The following is a 19,372-nucleotide window of genomic DNA, read 5'->3' as shown; positions in this document are numbered from 1 at the left end:
AATGAGACCAGAATAGAGGAGACGATGTCTGGGTGAAAAGACCATGTGTTCAGTTTTGGATGTGATGCCGGGGGCCTCTAGGAGGTGTTGCCAGCAGGCATTTTCAGGACCACCTACAGACTTGGGTAAGAGAGAAGCTTCCTTAGCCTCTCTTTAGAGGGCCCTGTTCTGTCCTTCCTCCAGGGGTACTCTGCACACAGGCCAAGGGGACTTCCTCACCCAGAGCCCACACACTGCTACCCCTTCTAGGCTACACCAGATCCCCAGGACCACAGAATTCCTTGTTCAAACAGCCCAGAGCCTGCTTCCAGGGACCGTGGAGGAGGTGTAGTGTGGAGAGTGGACCTGAGGATGATGTTGACAATGGAGATGGTAATGATGATGACTCTGTTCCTTTGTGTTTCTTTTCTCTGTCTCAAACACCCTTTTCCTCTTTCTCCACCTCTATCCAAACTTCTACGGATCACATTCTCTAGGAAGCTCCCCACTTACTCATTAGCTTGTCCATCATGTGCTTCCATGGTCTCCCATGTTCATCTTTAGCACAGCACAATTCTAGCACCTCATAGGCTACCGGCATTTATAGAATGAGTGGTCATGGTTTCTAAAGTGACCCACCAACCACCCTGGTTTGCTTGGAACTGTCTGGTTTTAGCACTGAAAATCTAGCATTCCAGGAAAATCTCCAGTCCTAGGCAAATCCAGGATACTGATCACTCTTAAACTGATATCCGAAATTTTTTGAGTGAGCAAATAAATGAATGTTAATATCAAAGCTGAAGGCGCCCAATTTTTCCGGTGTGTATGTGAGCAGAAACCCATTCAAGGTATCCAGGGGATCATTTCCTTCTCTGTACTCTTCAACTCTCATCTCAGCAAAACATGACCTGGCTGGATTCCTGACCCAGCTCCATTTTCCCCCATAATGCTGGAGGAAGGATAGTTTAACTTTCTGAACCAGGGCTCTTTATCTGAACCACAGAACAAGAAATTGATTTCAGTACTATTCTCTCAAGACTGGTACATAACTAGTAGCACTCTAGACGCATAGAAGTTGATTCATTATGTAATTTGATGCCTTGGGATATTTAGGGTTTATTTCTTTTATCTGTTGGAGGTCACATAGGCCCTAAAATCAAGAATGCTACTGGGGACCAGACACAGTGGTTTACGCCTCTAATGTCAGCAGTTTGGGAGGCTGAGGAGGGGGGATCACTTGAAGCCAGGAGTTTAAGACCATCCTGTGAAACAAAGCGAGATTCTGTCTCTACAAAAAATTTTAAAAATTAGCTGGGCACACTTTGGGAGGCCAAGGTGGGCAGATCACGAGGTCAGGTGATGGAGACCATCCTGGCTAACACGGTGAAACCCCGTCTCTATTAAAAAGTACAAAAAATTAGACTGGCTTGGTGGCAGGTGCCTGTAGTCCTAGCTACTCAGGAGGCTGAGGCAGGAGAATGGCATGAACCCAGGAGGCGGAGCTTGCAGTGAGCCAAGGTTGTGCCACTGCACTCCAGCCTGGGCGACAGAGCGAGACTCCATCTCAAAAAAAAATTTAGCTGGGCGCAGCGGTGTGTGCCTGCAGTCCCAGCTACTTAGGAAGCTGAGGCGGGAGGATAACTTGAGCCCAAGAGTGAGGCCATAGCAAGTTATGATTACGCCACTGTACTCCAGCCTGGGTGATGGTGAGACCCTGTCTTTAAAAAAAAAAAAAAAAATGGTACTGTGATTGTCCCTCTGACCCCGACCTTGGTCATTAGCACAGATGGCTGGAGGAGGGAAGCTATGGGAAGGAAGTGTCAAAGGATAGGGCTTGTGCTATGTCTGACCTGCAAATTGAGGAAGAGGTGTGGAGAGGAAGTACATTCTCACTTTCCCAGCATGGGCAAAGGCAGAGAGCTGTAAGGTCTTACCAGTCAGGACAGGAAAATTCAAAGACAAGCACCTCCTAGGGCTTGACATGTTGGTCATCACCAACTTTCTCAGTGACAATTGCCAAAGTCAGGCAGCACTGTATGTCATGTTGTGGAAGACAAATGCTCTAGAAATAAATTGACTTGAAACGGTCTCAAATACACATAAACCACAATGGCTTTAAATGTAACTCTTGACTTTTTTCTCATTTTCTTTCTCTTCTAAGAGAGGTCAGCAAGGAAAGTTCTGCAAGAGAGGCTTTACGGAAATTCAACCTAAGAAACCTGGGTGGACTTTTATGTATCTGCTGTAACAAACGTATTTCACTCCTAAATACTTGTTTTAAAGCTCCTGGAGCCTTTAAACTCCAGAGATGGATACATACATCTCCGAGCATGCACCTGTATTTCAGACTTAACGATGCACTTCTTACATGCTATACATCAATCCTTTTAAAAATTCATTTTCTAGAGGAGGTGATTATTCATTTTGTCATTCAATTTCCCATCATTAAAAATTTCATACAGTAAAATCACTGCATACTAATGCGGTACTGTGTAAAGAGAGTATTTTTAGTGACTAAGTTGAAAGAAAAGATCATTGATGGCTCTTCCATCTGAGGATTTGAGGAGGAATCAGAGACAAATTTCTGAAGAATACCTTGGAAAGACCTGGAAGCTACCAGAATGCAGAGTAATGAAATGGAGGCCTTAGGGCTCCCTTTTCAGCTCAGATTCTGAAGCAGAGGTGCCCGCTTTTAAGTAACATTCTGTCTCAATGGTATTTCATTCACAGGATAAAGTTAATTAAATCTCCTTTCCCCCGACCATCATGACGTCACCACATTAGAAAGGACAATAGAAGCACAGGGTCCTGAGTTTGCACTGACTGGTCATTCATCTGAAAGGAAGGTCACAGGGTTGCCAACGCTAATTGGAAGAGCATTTAATGCCTGGTTTGCATGACTGAATAAAAGAGGACCCACCTCTGGCCTGGCAAAGAAAAGACTTTTGATGGTGTGAGAAAATGTCTAACTTGGCTAAAGGAGGTCAAATTCCACTGAAGCCTTCCAAGTGGGTGCAGATAACTGTCAGCATCAGAAATGGTCTTGCTGGGCAGAGCAGTGTTCTGTAGCGAGCTGTCTTCAGTAGGCAAAATTTCACCATGGCTTGCAAAAAATGCTTTTCACTGGGTTTTAAAGGTCCATATGCTTGTGCTTTCTACTGGAAAATTCTCAGACCTTGATATGGCCTGTGATGACCTTTTTTTTTCTTTTTTTTTTTTTTTCGAGTTGAATTCTACCAACAGTCTTCTTAAGGAACTGCATTTTGAGCTTTAAACCTTATTCCTCTTTAATTTCCCAGCGTCCTCTCTGCCTAACGGGGCTGGCGGTCTCCCTGGGGCTTTAGTAATGCCTATCCTCTTGCAACTCCTCCATCATACCACGCAACGGCACTCCTCCGGGCCTTTGCCGTCACTTACTTCACCCAGAACTTGCTCCCTTCTTTCCTCCCTGCTTTTTCCTAGCCCATTTTATAACATTAGACAATTTAGGAGTTATCTTCTCTAGGAACCCTTTCTGGAACCTCTATAGTGGGCTAAGGTCCTCACCTCTGCATCTCATAAGCCCCTCTATAGTTACAATTATATTCAAATCGAGTTCACACAGTAGGTGTTCACTATCCACCTGTTAAATATTTCAGGTACGGACACCTTTGTTTATTTTGGATGGGACCAAGGAGCTAGTTTTTATGTGGTTTTTCAAATATTCATTTAAATCTGTGGAGTTAGAAACCCAAAAGGGCAAATTTCCTATGAAGGGGAAGGCATATTATAGTGACCAATTGTTGGAGTTCTACCCTGTGCCAGGTACTTTAACACTTTACATTAATTCTAATCTTTGCATAATTCTAATTTCCACAATATTCTTTCGAGATAGATCTTACAGCCTGTATTTTACAAGTGAGGCTAAAAATTAAATGACTCATCCAAGGTTATGCATCCGAGAGAGGGACCCAGCTAACTCATGCCCAGCTCTGTCCAACTCAGAACCCTTTTACCCCACGATAACAAGGGGCCATTTCGAGAGACTAATCCCACTGAATCTCGGATACTGGGACTTTTGAGTGACTTTTCTTTTCTGGTAAATTACCCCCGGCAAAGAACGCGAAGAGGAAGTATAAACGGAAGACCCTTTGAGATTAGCCTGTCAGCTGAACAGCTACATATGCCTGTATCCAGATTTACATGGGTTTTGTGAGTGGGTGAAATGAAAAACGTGCGGCTTCCATGAGGCCAAAACACTAGGCTAAAAAGCTGTTCAGGGTTCGCGTTTATCGGAATCTTTCAGCTTCATTCTTTATCGGCTTAAGGTGTTTTCGTCCACCCCTCAATAAGGGGCGGGAAAGTGCATGAGTGTGGCAGGGAAGGATAGGTGGAAGAGGAAGGTTCTCCAGCCAAGCGCAAACCCAGCGACTCCCCGCCTGGCGCAGTTGCCAGGACAGCGCGGCCAGAGCAGCAACGGCAGAAGCCGCACCGTCCCGGTGGCGGCTGCGAGCTCGAGTGACGCATTGCAGGTACAAACCAGCCAATCAGAGGCCGGCTCAACGACCATCGGTGTACGCATCGCCGCCACGATGCTCTTCCGCGCCGCAAAGTAGCGCCCCTCAGGAGCCGCTCCACCGGTCTTTTAACGGCTCGCTGGGAAATGAAACCCACTTACGTCATCCGTTCGTCCACTTTCCTTGATCTCTTGCCTCATCGACCAAATAACTGTGAAGAAAGGGGTCCCGCGAAGAGTTTGAGGGGAGGGGGTTGGCCGGGACTCGTTTGCGATGTTCCGTTATCTGGATGCGGCGGAGGGATCTGTTGGAGGGAGGTGTTTATGAGGCGCTGGGGGCGGAGGAGGAGAATTAGTCCGAGTGGAGCGAGCGAGCTGACTGGTTGTGTGGTCGCGTCTCGGAAACCGGTAGCGCTTGCAGCATGGTGAGTGCATCGCTGAGCTGCCGGCGCTGGGCCTGTGGAGGGGAGAAACTGGAGCGAATTGACTAAAGAAAGGAAACTCGCCTCCCTTACACCTTCAAGGAGTGGTTTCTGCCAGAGGGATGGCGCGAAAGAGGCCAGGGATGCCCGCGACGGTTGTGTCGCAGGTGCTCCCCCACCCCCATTCTCCTCAGGGGGGCTTCCTCTAGTGAGTTGAGGGCCGGACGCACAGTTCCCGAGGTGGTGGAGCTCCTCGGGGGCTTGGCTGGAGGAGGTTGGGTCCGGGATGAGCGACAGCCCAGTGCACGGGAAGGCGAGAAAGTGAAGGAAGGGAGAGAGGGAGCGCAGAGAGCCTTCTGTCTGGCGTCTAGAAAGGTCAAACTGGGGCCGGATTCAAACCCCCCAACGGACGGTTAGTGCGGGCGCCAGGAAGCGCCTTTGTCCGCTTGCGGCCGCCATGCGCCCAGGGGGCGGGAGGAGCGCGCGGGGCCCTGGGGCGAACGCCGGCGCCGCAGTTAGCCCGCGTCCTCCGCGTGCCGGGATCCAGGGGGCGCGCGGGCGGGCGGGCGGCGCGCTGTGTGGGCCGAGCCCGCGCGGCGCAGGGAGCGGCCGGTGGGGGCGGGGCGGGCGAGCGCCGCGCGGGACCCGAAGCCGCCGCCCCGCTCGGCCCTGCTCGAGTTCCAGCTGCTGTGCTGGCACCTGCAGGACTGCGGAGATCTCCGCGGCGCTGCGGGGCCGTTGGCGGGGATGGGCGGGGGAGGGGGGCCTCGAAGGTTTCCCATCCGCCTCTGGCAACCCTAATCTTTCTCCTCCATCTGGGCCCTGGGGCGTCTTCCACCATCCAGGCCGGATGCTTTAAAAAAAAAATTGCTTTTTAAAGTGTCGTTGAAAGAAATTAGCTTTATCCCTGAAGTCAGGGGCGCATCCTCGCAATATACATCCTGTTATGGAAAGTGTTCGACTCCAGCTAGGGTTCTACAAGGCGTTTCCTGTTCACCGCCTGAGGAAAGCAAGCTCCGGAGTGACTGCCTTCTGAAAGTCGGTCTTGTAAAAACAATTGGACGGATGCCTTTGAAGAGCCCCTGTCTCTATCCTTTTCTTGAGAACAGTGTGCAGTCCTAATGTTAAAGAACCACGACCACATAAAAACATTGCTCCCCTTCTGCTGCTTTGAAAACGACCCCTAAATTCCGTGTAGAAGTTGCCAGGTCGTCTTAACGTTCACTTCATTTGTATGATGTCTGTCTGTCGAATACTGTGATGGAAGAGTGTATGCGGGGGGAGGAGCAGGGAATTTTTTTAAGCATTTTCCGGTCACCTCAGACTGGAGATCATGTTCTTTCCTGAAAACAAACAAACAAAAAATAACCCTAATGAGGGCGGTCATCTGCGATACTTACTTTGTGGTTCCTTCTGCCAAGTGGTTACAGCGCTGGGTGTGTCCAGGAGGCAAGGTGACATCTTAAACAGGAGTTGGGGATCCTTGCCAACTGAAACCTCCAGCCTGTATGGGTGTGGGGAGAGGAGTTCACCTTAAATAAAACTAGCGTTCATTGAAGTTTGATGGATTCGCTTTATCTTGATATTTTAAATACTCTGAATTTGAATGTGCTGGTTACATTTACTTTAAGATGTAGTTATGGGCATATGTAATAAACATTACAAGTTGTGGAGTAAGCTATTTTTAAAAATAAATGAAGGGTAAAGTTTTCCTTAATCAGTTTTGATAATTAGTAATTAGAATAGATTTTTCTTGGTGGAGTTGGTATCCACACTTTTGTGGTCCGTTGCCCAGTGTTAAGCTTTTGTAGTTACTGTTTGCATCACTGGTGCTTTGGGGGTTTTCAGTTAAATTGGCAGTTCTTACGAGAAGAGACAAAGTCGAAAAAAACAATACAAATTGACAGATCCCATTAGTAAATTTGAAAATTGCCTTCAGATAACTTCATAATTGAGGACTGAGATTTTAAATTAGGACTTCAATTTAAAAAAAAAAAAAAATTAGCCGGGCATAGTGGCCTGTGCGTGTAGTCCTGGCTACTCAATGGTCTGAGGCAGAAGGATCATCTTGGGCCCGGGAGTTGGAGACTGTAGTGAGCTATGATCACACCAGTGCACTCCCTGGGCAGCAGAGTGAGACCTTGTCTCTCAAAAAATAAAAAAATTAGGACCCCAAGTTAAAGTGTAAAAAATTTTATATGGAAGTTAAGTAGGATTGCTCATGTAACTCTTGAGTTTACATGTAGTCAACATATGCTCAGTGAAAACGGGATTGCTTCAAGAGGACTTTGAGGCCAGGGTGATTAGGTAAGTAAAAGATGTAAAAAGGTAGAAAATTTTTGTCACTTGACTCTAATTTTTGCGATAAGTGCCAAGGCCTGTTTCTGTTAGACTTAGAAGATCAAAGGAGTTGGCTTTTTTAAAATATAGAAAGCTCTAGCTTCAGTTAGAATTTAGGCCTTTAGTAATAGCCCTAATTTTTATGAAGCCATTTTGTTCCAGTGATCTTTTGGTGAGAGATGCTATGTAAGTACTATTCTTCAAAATCAGCTGTCTTTTTACCCTAACGAAATAATTTAGATTGCTTTTGATATAGGTAAAACAAATATCCTGACTTCCGTAATTGTAGAAAAAACTTCACATAGGAATCCTTTGTTGTATCAAAGTAGCACCTGATGGGAATGAACAGACAGGAATGGATGAAGGATAGCAGTTCGTGTTCCATTTCAAGCCTGTGGGCTCACACATTTATTCACATAAGAACTTGAGTTTTGTTTTTGTTTTTTTTTTTAACCACCTTTCACTAGATAAACTCCTACAGTATTCATGCATACTTTTGAATGGCATGTAGGAAATGTTTGATAGGTACTTAATGTATTCACTTCAGGTCACTAATGTAATACAGGTTCGTGCTTCTTCGTGTTGACAGATCACCTATGGTTCTCCAAAATGAACATTCTAATACAGGAGGTCTAGGGAGGAACCTGAGTATATACTAATGCCTAGAACTTTCTCTGGAGTGGCAAGAGCAGTGGGAAGAATTATATCAATAGCTACAGAAATAAGGGAGTAAGTAAGAACAAGTCGTCTCTCTAGTGAATTATTATTCACTTTACTGAGATAAACATACATGTTAATGAACTTGAGTTTTCCCAAAAGTAGAATTCTTCTGGTTCTTCTAGGAAAATGGCACTCCATGGAAACAGAGGGAAGAACCAAATTTATTCCCCTTTGTAGCAGTTGGGAAAGTTAGTGCTAGGAAGTCTCCTTGATTTATAGTAGGCTTTATTCTGGATATTGCTGGTAAAAGTTTATTCTAAAACCTGAACTCTGGATAAGTAGTAAATACAAAAAGCTTGTCAACCTTCCAAGCAAAATTGAGAGCTTTCGGGTTATGTGAGTAATTTAGTCTCTTGGGTGCTTAGTTCATTCCTTGAAGCTGATTTTTGTGATCTCTTCCAAGATTGCATTTGCTTGGAGGTAGGGAGTTAGACAACATGGTATGAGGTCCCTAAATTTTGACTTCCCAAGCAAAATTGGACAGTGGTTCCTTTTGCTGACATCCTCGTTTCTTCCTAAGGCCGCTCATGTTTCATATACGGTAGCGTTCCCAAAATCCCATTCCCCCCGCCCCGCCCCCACCATGTAGAGAGAACAAACCTGTCTCCCTTTCTGTACAGAGTATGAGATCCTTCATCTTTCACACAGGTTACAGTGTCTGCCACACACTTAGCTCAACTTTAAGTTTTGAAGTGATGTCACCTGCTGCATTTGTCCCTGGGTTACACCTTGTGGATTTAGTTTGCATAAATTTTTTCAGCTTAAACAAAGTTAACATTGAATAGATGGCTTAATAAATGCCATGCATGCCTACATTCTGTGTGGAAATTGAGCTTGTCAGGTTGATATTTAACATTGTAGGTTCTTAGTTTAGTTAATTTATATAAAATAATGGTTACCATTTAACTCTTTAGGTTAGCTTTGTACATAGCATCTCACTTTGCACAACAACCCTGCAAGGTAAGTATTGTTGTTCTTGTGTTACAAATGAAGTTGACTGAGAGGTTGAGTACCACGTCCAAGGTCACACAGCTATTAAATGGCAGAGCTGGGATACTAGCCTGTGACTCAGAACTTGATGCTTTTCCCCCCCACGCCATACATGCCAGGTTGCCCTTCCTTTCAGAAATGATGGAAGTCCTGCAAAATGCAGTAAACTGAAGTAGCTTCTATTATAACAAAGTAAATAATTCAGTAGATTTACTGGATTTTAAACCTTATTCCTTGGGTAAACAATCTGTGACTGACTTCACACCAAATATTTGTTGGTGGAAGATTTGGACTTTAGGGATAAAAGTAGATACATTTTTTTATTTTACAGACTCTGTATTTGAACTTAATTATTGGCTCTTCAATTTGAAGCTACCAGCTTTTTTTTTTTTTTTTTTTAATTTGATTTACATCGTGGTCAAATAAAAATTGCGGAGCAGGGAAAATAAACTACTTTCTGGATTCCTTCTTGAATTTTCTCATGCTGTGCCCTAGAGAAAATGTGAAGCTATTCCACATTAAGGTGTTACTTTTCCCAGGGATGTGTTCATTTAAAAAGAATAAAGCCAGGCAATGTTTATTTTTCTTTTCCTACAAATAAATGAATGGATTAATCATTGTATACTTGACTCCCATGTTGGTGGGATTTTAGATAGGAAGCTAATTCTTGGCTGTGCTTCTCAATACCCCATAAGCAGTTGCTTCATGAATGTATATACTAACAAGCAGTGAAAGAAAGTGTATGTTCAAAGAATACAACAAGGAGTATGGATATTTTGCAATCATCTTTATATATTATGGTACTCTGAATTAAAAGCTAAAAGTTACTGGGTATGTCTGACACCTTAGTGCTTTATCTTGGTTCTACTAATTTTGCCTGCCCCACTCCCACTTAACCCTAGCCTCATTCCTTATCTGTAAGATAGGGGATAATAAGATTATACGGTTATTATTAAGATTGAATAAGGATAAAATTTATAATGGGTTTTAGCAAATGGCAGAAAATATTTTCTGAAGAAAACCAAGTGCTATTAAAAAACATCACACGCCTTAGGCTTACTTTGGGATTTTAAAAACCAAGAGAAAATGGATGGCTGAACTTTTAAACATTTGGTAAGTATTATAGTATTATAGTTCGGAGCTCTGGATTCTTTGCATTTTGTCTGTTGGGTGAGAAGGAATAAAAGCTTGTTGTGCCTTTTTTTTTTAAGATCACTTTAATTTCAAAACGATGTGTTTAACCATTTGTGGGAGTAATTTTCATTTTGTGATCCTGAAGCATTTTGATTCAGTGGGAATTTCTGGTGATTTATATGTGGCATAGAAGTGAGCTTAAGTTTAGCGATTCTAACGTTGAAAAAGGAAGCAGTGTTTCTATTGGATTCTAAATTATACTTTCAAAAATATTCTGAAGTATTTGTATATCTTAAACTTGGAGTTAAGACAGCTTAGCTTTGAAGATAAGAAAACCAGATGTGTGCCTTTTCTACCCAGATGTGTTTGTTGCTGGAACTAAATGAAACAGTAAATGAAACAGTTTAAAACCCTTGAAAAGTTTTAAACTTGTTTCTGTAACTGCTAATCTATATACTCAAGTCACTAACCTATCTCTTTGATCTCTTTGTAGGCTGACCAACTGACCGAAGAGCAGATTGCAGGTGAGAAATACTCAGCTAGATTGTACCCATTAGATTATTATTTATTGAATAGCCAACATCAGAATAAGAGACTTGTGTGAAATAATTGACTTTGGTATATGTCATGTATACTAACATAAGGGTATAATATAATACAGTAATTCAAAGTGCTTTGGCAAGTGGGATTGTAAACTTGCCGGTGGAAGATGTGCAGGGCTAATTGTAATTAAAGACATGTATTTTAGTCTGCGTGGATATTCTTTGGAGCCTGGTGGTGTAGTGGTGGTGGTCTTTGTTTTGTTTTCTGAAGACTACCTTAGTATTCAGGAATTCTGGGCTGGCTAACACTCTAACTTCAAATCAGTCTCCACAAGAAAAGAGGGCTAAGAAGTAACTAAGGCAGCTTGAAATGGAGAATCAAAAAAGGAATATTGAATTTACCCTTGTTAAAATTAGCTAATATTTTAACCTAAGAATTGCATATATAATCAATCAGAATAATCATTTCTCAAGTGAAAAAATTTAAGAAGTTGGCATTCTATTTTATAAATGTCACTGTGGCAATATGAATTTTTCTTTTAAAAAGCAGTGACAGCTGTTGAAATGAAGCTGCTTAAATATTATCCCCTTTAGTTTGCTATGGAAGTATGCAAAATTATTACGTAAAACCTGATGTCATGTTCTCTTAATGCCATGCCATAGAACATTAATACTTTTGATTTATCCTTGTACTTTGAGATGGCTGGTTAATGTCAATGTTGGGGAAACTTTTTTCCCCCCCTTGCTGGAGTTGTTTTTTTTTTTTTTTTAATTGTAGTGTTGAAATGCTTTGCAAACTATTCCTTTGTTTTCATTAGAGACTTTTATTAGCATGAGCACCAAGCAGTTTATCTGCCACAGTTTTCACAGTAACCAGGAAGGGTTTGATAAGAGCTCAAAAGCACTTGAGCACTTTTTCTAATGCTGGAGAAAACTGTGAGAAGCGCAATTGGAACTATATAGCCCATTTAAAGCAAGCTCCTCACTTCCATAAGCATATAGAAATTTTCGGGATACCAGAATTACACTAGTCACCTCAAATATTCATCACAAATACTATTTGATAGGACTGTAGGTAGAAAGCTATTAGTATTAAAGACAAATTTAAGCAGGTTTTATTTTTATTTATTGTGTAATTTGACTTAGTGTTTACTTTCTGAGGTTGGTAAATTACATGTATTGAATGTTATGAACAAAAAGCAAACAGTTTTGGGTATAATTTTTTTTGTTGAGTTACACTGTTTTAAAGGTATCACCAATTTGATCTCATGTCTCCTCAAAAAAAACAGACTGCGCCTGTTGGCTGGTAATCTTACCACTTTGGGAGTCTGAGGCAGCAGGTTCACTTGAGCCCAGGAGTTTGAGACCAGCCTGGGCAACATAGTGAAACCCCATCTCTACAAAGTAAATGTATCATCAAAATGTTTTTCTGAAGTAGTTTTTTTTATAAATATACTATCTCCTTCCCAAACTATCTTAGGCTATCTAATACTTTCAGTCTTAAACTCTGACCTTCTCTAATACACCTGCCTTTCATTTCTCAATATTCTCAGTCAGGTAGTGGCACGTACTGTACACAGTACAACATGTTCACTTTAGGGTAGAAAATGTATTAATCAGTGTGCCTATTGCATAGTTGATGGTCATTTCTGCTCTCCTGAACGCATAACTCTTTAAAAAGAAAGTTTGTTGGCTGGGCACAGTGGCTCACGCCTGTAATTCCAGCACTTTGGGAGGCCGAGGCGGATCACTTGAGGTCAGGAGTTCGTGACCAACCTGGGCAACGTGGCGAAACCCTGTCTCTCCTAAAAATACAAAAATTAGCCAGGCGTGGTGGTGTGCTCTTGGAATCCCAGCTACTCAGGAGCCTGAGGCAGGAGAATCACTTGAACCCGGGAGGCGGAGGTTGCAGTGAGGTGAGATTGTGTCCCCGCAGTCCGGCCTGGGCGACAAAGCAAGACTTCGTCTCAAAAAAAAAAAGTTTCTGTCTATTGAATGTGAGAATGATAGGATTTTTATTTTTTAATTTTTTTTTTGAGACAGTTTCACTCTTGTTGCCTAGGCTGGAGTGCAGTGGTGTAACCTCCGTCTAGTATGACTTCACTAACAAGTTCATTTTATTGATAACTCTGCCATGATGTCATTAGTTGTTGGTGTTTGACTTTTGGAAGACTGATAGGAAAAATGTACAGTAATTTTTCCTTAAGAAGTCTGTACCTAAACTTTCATTAAATTTTCAAGGTCCAAATTTGTTTGAGAAAAATATTAATGTTACTTAATGTATAGCAACAATTGCATGAAGTGCCAAAAGAGTTCCAATACCTGATCTTTAAGGGATTATTAAGTTCAGAATTTTGTGAAGAAATAGAAGTTAATAAACAGTCATTTGATTTGTAATTGTCTTGTGATAACCTATTTTAATAAAATTTTAAAAACATGTTATTTTAATAAAATTATATGTTTAGGTAATAAACTAATTAGGGAAGGGCCCTGGGGTTGCTAATGAACAAATAAAACTTGAGTAATAGATTTTTCTGAAAGTTTCAATTTGATCATAGCTAATATGGATTTTGGTAGGTTCCTTACACCTATCAGTTACGTACAAGATAGCTATTCTGTGGCATTTGGGACCTGTTCTCTTTATTGTATGTTTAGGTTTTGACTCTTGGATTTATATTTCAAGTCATTCCTGGGAGTTACTGTTTAGAATTATATGCTTCTGTACATAAAGATTATGCTAGTTTTGAAGTATAGGTAAACTATAAAGGCAGGTGAATTACTATTTTACTTTGGGGATTATTTTGAGGTTTTACAGGTATTTTTTACTCTTGAGTATAAAAATACAAGTAGAAATTTCGAATAAACCTTGACCTTTAAAAGAAATGTTATTTGTTCCTTTCTTGAATGAATAACAGATAGTATTAGCATAGATACGGTTTTCTTTTCTGCATTTTACTTCTAGCAAACATTTTAAGTGCTATTAGATTTTTTAATTTCTTGAAAGTTATACATAGATAATCTTACACTATGCATCGTCCAGTATTCAGCTTTTTGTTAAATCGTATAATAGAAAGGTGACTACTGCTAATTAAACATTGGGAATTTATGCACCTAATGGTGGTGTTAAAAGATACCCATAGCAGAGAATGTAATATAAACAAATACATACCTCACAGTCCTTTAATTTTCTTGTAACCTATATTAGGTGAAAGATGCAATGTGTCTGAACGCTGATATATGTATTTCTAGATATTTCTATATTCTGTTTAAAAACAGTAAAATTGAAATGTCTTTATCAATTGTGCTGTTTGTAGGTGGAGACTCCCTGATCTATTTTTGTCATTGGTTGATCTAGGTTAGCGCTGTATACTATTTTCATAAAATCAGTTAGTGTGGTACGAACCTTCTGATAGGTATTAGATGAGTTCCTCTACAAACCAGTAATATTTAAATAAGAAAGAATGCAGTTAGGAGGCAATTGTAGCCCTGGCAAAGGATGATGGAGCCTTGAACCAAAATACTGATTGTAGAGATGGAGGAAAAATTAGGCAGTATTTAAATGGTAGAAATTGAGACTTGTTGGCAGATTTCAGATGGAAAGAGTTAAAAGTGGCTCTTGGGCGTTTGCTAGTATCTTTAGGGTTGCTTTGAGTATAGAATTCATCTTCATATGTTTTGCTTGTGATCAGCCAGGGGAGATATATCCTGTAGACAGCCAGAAATAAAGATATTTATTGAGCAAGATGAGTAGACTAAAGATATCTTCGTTGTGAGTGAGTGTAGATGAAATGGCCAAGGAGCGGGGAAAAAAGGATAAAATTGGTCACATCTAGACATAAGAGACAGGAGTAAGAGCCTTTGGCAGTATGTGGTAGGAGGAAAATCAAAGTACTGTTACGAAGGCTAAGAGAAGTTTTGAGAAGTTTTCCATGCAGTTTTGGACGCTGCAAGAAAATGAGATCATCTTTATCTTGACATTTATTAAGTATTTGTTTGTTGGACATACTTGTACGTGTTTCACACATACTAATTTTTTTATGAGGGATGACCAGGTGAACACCCCTTGTGGGCGTGGTGTACTGTGTTGCTGCACATACTGGGCACATTAATGCCATTTCACAGAAATGAGGAAGCTGAGGCAGAAAAGGTTTAGTAACTTGTCCAGATTGCATTGCCAGAAGAAGGAACAGAGCTAGGAAATTCTAACCCAGTAGTCAAGTTACAAAGTCTCATTTTAGTTTTTATACCTCATGGCTTCACACTGAAACATACTTGATGGATTGGGTGACTGACTAGTGGTCATTGGTAAACTCAGCATTTTCAGGTGATGAGTTGGAGCTGAATGTCATTTTAAAATAGTGGATTGTTAGGAGAGAGGAAATTGGTATGAGTAGTAGTGCCTTCCAAAATTTGGGGAGGGATAAGGGCAAACACTTTTTAACTAAGGTTTCAGTTTAGTTTTACGCTAAGTGATGTGAAGATATTTATGTGGTAATGGGCAAATGAGTGGAAGAATAGTCGAGTCCACAGAAGAGGTAATATGGAATGAAACTGGAAGGTGTATGCGAATTGGAGTAGGGATAAACAGGCAGGGAATAAATTGGCCTTAGACTGAAAAGAAGGTACACCATTTCTTAAACATGTGTCACATATACATTTTCAAACGTATGGCTATGTTGGGAAAGCTTAATGGCCCCATGAACTTGGAAACTTTTTGTATTCGTTTGCTAATAGGGTCTAATATCTTCAGGAAAATGACTTACTTGGAAAATACTAGCTGTATTATTTATTCATTGGTGGAACTTTGCAGTATCAAAGTTGGTCTGTTTTAGTTTCTTCCCTTTTTTTTTTTTTTTTTTTTTGAGATGAGTCTCGCTCTGTTGCCCAACCTGGAGTGCAGTGGCAAGATCTCTGCTCACTGCAGCTTCTACCTCTTGGGTTCAAGCAATTCTGCTGCAGCCTCCCAAGTAGCTGGGACTACAGGTGCACGCCGCCACACCCAGCTAATTGTGTGTGTGTGTGTGTGTGTGTTTTAGTAGAGATGAGGTTTCACCATGTTGGCTCAGGCTAGTCTCAAACTTCTGAGCACAGGCAGTCCACCCACCTCGGCCTTGCAAAGTGCTAGGATTACAGGTGTGAGCCCCTGCACCTGGCCTGTTAATCTGTAAATGGTGGATGAAGCCAGGTAGTCTGGAGTGTTGCACCAGCAGGTTACCATGTAATGTAGTGATGTACTAGAAGGAACATAAAGCTGGGCACAGTGGCTCATGCCCTGTAATCCCAGCACTTTGGGAGGCTGAGACGGCGGGTGGATCACCTGAGGTCGGGAGTTTGAGACCAGCCTGACCAACATGGAGAAACCCAGTCTCTGCTAAAAATACAAAATTAGCTGGGCGTGGTGGTGCATGCCTCTAATTCCAGCTACTTGGGAGACTGAGGCAGGAGAATTGCTTGATCCTGGGAGGAAGAGGTTGCGGTGGGCCGAGATTGCACCATTGCACTCCAGTTTGGGCAACATGAGCGAAACTCCGTCTCAAAAAAAAAAAACAAAAAACAACAAGAAGGAACATACTATCACAACAAGATCTTAAGGAATAATCTGTTTCACTGTATAAGGTTGGGGTTTTAATATTCCAAAGAAAGCCCAAAATGATCGTTGTTCTCAGTGACATACATTTAGCTAAAACTGGACATTGATATATTGATCGCCCATTGTTACAGACTGTTGATATAGTCCCTTCTCCTGCCTTATTAGAAAGGGAAAGTAGCCTGTTTTAATTTAGTAGGTGATTGATTTAGACTTAGTGGCTGACTCTAACTAAACATAGTATACAGAAACAGTCTAATTAGTCTGTAGAAATACATATTTGGGTACTAATAGTCTTATTTTTGTTTTGTTAGGTTAGGTCTGTAATTTTGAATTATGTTCCGCATAGCAGCTTCAATGACAAATAGAGGAACCAGTCATTTGGGGATTTGGTTCTTTTCCTCTGTAAACCTAGGATAATTTTACTTAGATCAGCATAAAAGTACAGTCGTATGATTGGCCAAAGATATATTTGAAATATCATAAGGTATCATAAAGATTAGGTAATCTTTAGGAATCAAAGTCACATTTCAGATGCTACTTCCATTGGTATTTTTCCTTTAAAAGTTTTTTGGGTTTTTCTGAGACATGAGGTCTTACAGTTTGGCCAGGCTGAAGTGCAGTGGCTGTTCACTGGCACGATCCCACCACTGAGTAGGCTTTAAGAGTTAATACTTTTCATTTAGGTTACATTTTATTGCTAATCTCTGTATTTGGATTGTGGTCTTTCTTTCAAACAGAATTCAAAGAAGCTTTTTCACTATTTGACAAAGATGGTGATGGAACTATAACAACAAAGGAATTGGGAACTGTAATGAGGTCTCTTGGGCAGAATCCCACAGAAGCAGAGTTACAGGACATGATTAATGAAGTAGATGCTGATGGTAAGTCTTTAATTTTGGGGGTGGGAGGGGTTGAAGAAATGATATTTATAATTCTATTTGATGTTTCAACTAAACCATTTCAGGTAATGGCACAATTGACTTCCCTGAATTTCTGACAATGATGGCAAGAAAAATGAAAGACACAGACAGTGAAGAAGAAATTAGAGAAGCATTCCGTGTGTTTGATAAGGTAGGTCAAGGACTGGATACGTTAAATTTTGAGGATGAAATGAAGATACCAGGAGTCATTGTGAAGACTTTTTTTTTTTTTTTTTTTTGATGATTTACCAACACATTTTAATTATCAAGCAAAAGCTTTTTAAGAATTCTGTATAGATTTTCTAATATATGTATTGCATTAATCTTGTCAAAGGAGGTGTCATTTGACTTTGGGACTTAGGAAATAGTGATTTCAATATAGGACATTTTGCCTGGTTCTTAATGACATTTGTAGGTCAACTATGTGTGTAGATTTGTTTGCATTTCTAAAGTATGTTTTTCCCCCAATGCAAAATTTAGTAGTAAACTTAATAAATTTCCATTCCAACTCTCAAGTCTGTAATTTTACTCAGAAACTATACTAAATTTTTTGCTAGGATGGCAATGGCTATATTAGTGCTGCAGAACTTCGCCATGTGATGACAAACCTTGGAGAGAAGTTAACAGATGAAGAAGTTGATGAAATGATCAGGGAAGCAGATATTGATGGTGATGGTCAAGTAAACTATGAAGGTAAATCTTTCAGTCTCACCACCTCATTCTTTACTTTGATTTTTAAGATAAGAGGTGCTTGTTAGGTAACTATCAAAGTTAGTGACCCTTCCCCCCAAATTAGGATGCTAAAACAGCTACTTATATTTAACCTTTTTAAAATTCAGAGTGTTGTTTCAGACTAGGCAACATTGCTCTGACCTGAGAACTTAATTTACAAATATTTACTATCAGGTTCTACTCCTACACCTGGAATCAGCATTTTAACCAGATTCTTGGTTGATTCATATGTAAAGTTTGAGAAACACTGTACAGTGTTTGTGTTGGATTGTGGAACAGTGGAAAGCAAACTTATTCTGAGTTTCCTAAAATGAAATTAATGTGACTTTCTTTCCCCACGCTGTATTATCTTTTTTCTTTAATTGGCTTTAGTCTGAAACTGAAGTTTACATGTGCTTCAGAAGTATCGTATGTATTAACTTTGAGATGGCCATATCATGAAGCAAGGCAAATAGAAAATGAAGGATTTTCAGTAAAACCTTGTATTTTTTTCATGATGTAACTTCTTAGAAAAGAGCATAAAACTTAATGTTATAAAAATTAAACCTAGCTCATAGCACTGAATTTACATTAGTCTTGTATTCCAGCAGACTTAAAATTCAAGTCTAAACTAAGATAGAGCCAGGAATGCTCTTTTTATATTAGCTTATCTAAAGCATTAATTTGGTTCTTACTAATAATTGTGAATAGTTACGGTTAATGAAGTTCCAACCTGGGGAATAAACTCGCTTCCCTCTGTACTTAATGGTAATTGTGAGGAAAGAGAGGAATGGAAAGAGTACTCAGTGATTGAGTAAATGTGATTTTTTTTTTTTTTGTCTTTTGCTATTGACTCAATTTTTTTGTGTACTTCTTCTTTTTCAGAGTTTGTACAAATGATGACAGCAAAGTGAAGACCTTGTACAGAATGTGTTAAATTTCTTGTACAAAATTGTTTATTTGCCTTTTCTTTGTTTGTAACTTATCTGTAAAAGGTTTCTCCCTACTGTCAAAAAAATATGCATGTATAGTAATTAGGACTTCATTCCTCCATGTTTTCTTCCCTTATCTTACTGTCATTGTCCTGAAACCTTATTTTAGAAAATTGATCAAGTAACATGTTGCATGTGGCTTACTCTGGATATATCTAAGCCCTTCTGCACATCTGAAGTTAGATGGAGTTGGTCAAATGAGGGAACATCTGGGTTATGCCTTTTTTTAAAGTAGTTTTCTTTAGGAACTGTCAGCATGTTGTTGTTGAAGTGTGGAGTTGTAACTCTGCGTGGACTATGGACAGTCAACAATATGTACTTAAAAGTTGCACTATTGCAAAACGGGTGTATTATCCAGGTACTCGTACACTATTTTTTTGTACTGCTGGTCCTGTACCAGAAACATTTTCTTTTATTGTTACTTGCTTTTTAAACTTTGTTTAGCCACTTAAAATCTGCTTATGGCACAATTTGCCTCAAAATCCATTCCAAGTTGTATATTTGTTTTCCAATAAAAAAATTACAATTTACCCAATG

At 40.4% G+C, this 19,372-nt stretch overlaps 1 protein-coding gene across 1 annotated transcript; it reads left to right on the top strand.

Annotated features, from left to right (window-relative positions):
• The first annotated feature begins 4,789 nt into the window (after positions 1-4,789).
• CALM2 (calmodulin 2) lies at positions 4,790-19,372 on the top strand. The gene is made up of 6 exons (XM_007970714.3): positions 4,790-4,899; positions 10,574-10,604; positions 16,950-17,093; positions 17,177-17,283; positions 17,690-17,825; positions 18,729-19,372. The coding sequence occupies exons 1-6, from the start codon at positions 4,897-4,899 to the stop codon at positions 18,755-18,757; spliced, it is 450 nt and encodes a 149-aa protein (XP_007968905.1). The 5' UTR covers positions 4,790-4,896; the 3' UTR covers positions 18,758-19,372.

Source organism: Chlorocebus sabaeus, chromosome 14 (genome assembly GCF_047675955.1).
Source record: "Chlorocebus sabaeus isolate Y175 chromosome 14, mChlSab1.0.hap1, whole genome shotgun sequence".
In the NCBI taxonomy this organism is placed as follows: domain Eukaryota; kingdom Metazoa; phylum Chordata; class Mammalia; order Primates; family Cercopithecidae; genus Chlorocebus; species Chlorocebus sabaeus.
This window is presented reverse-complemented; position numbering and strand designations above follow the sequence as displayed.

Coding starts and splice junctions, on each gene's coding strand:
- CALM2 (XM_007970714.3), top strand. Junction 10,605..16,949: donor GACCGAAGAGCAGATTGCAG/GTGAGAAATACT, acceptor TCTTTCAAACAG/AATTCAAAGAAGCTTTTTCA. Junction 17,284..17,689: donor CATTCCGTGTGTTTGATAAG/GTAGGTCAAGGA, acceptor ATTTTTTGCTAG/GATGGCAATGGCTATATTAG.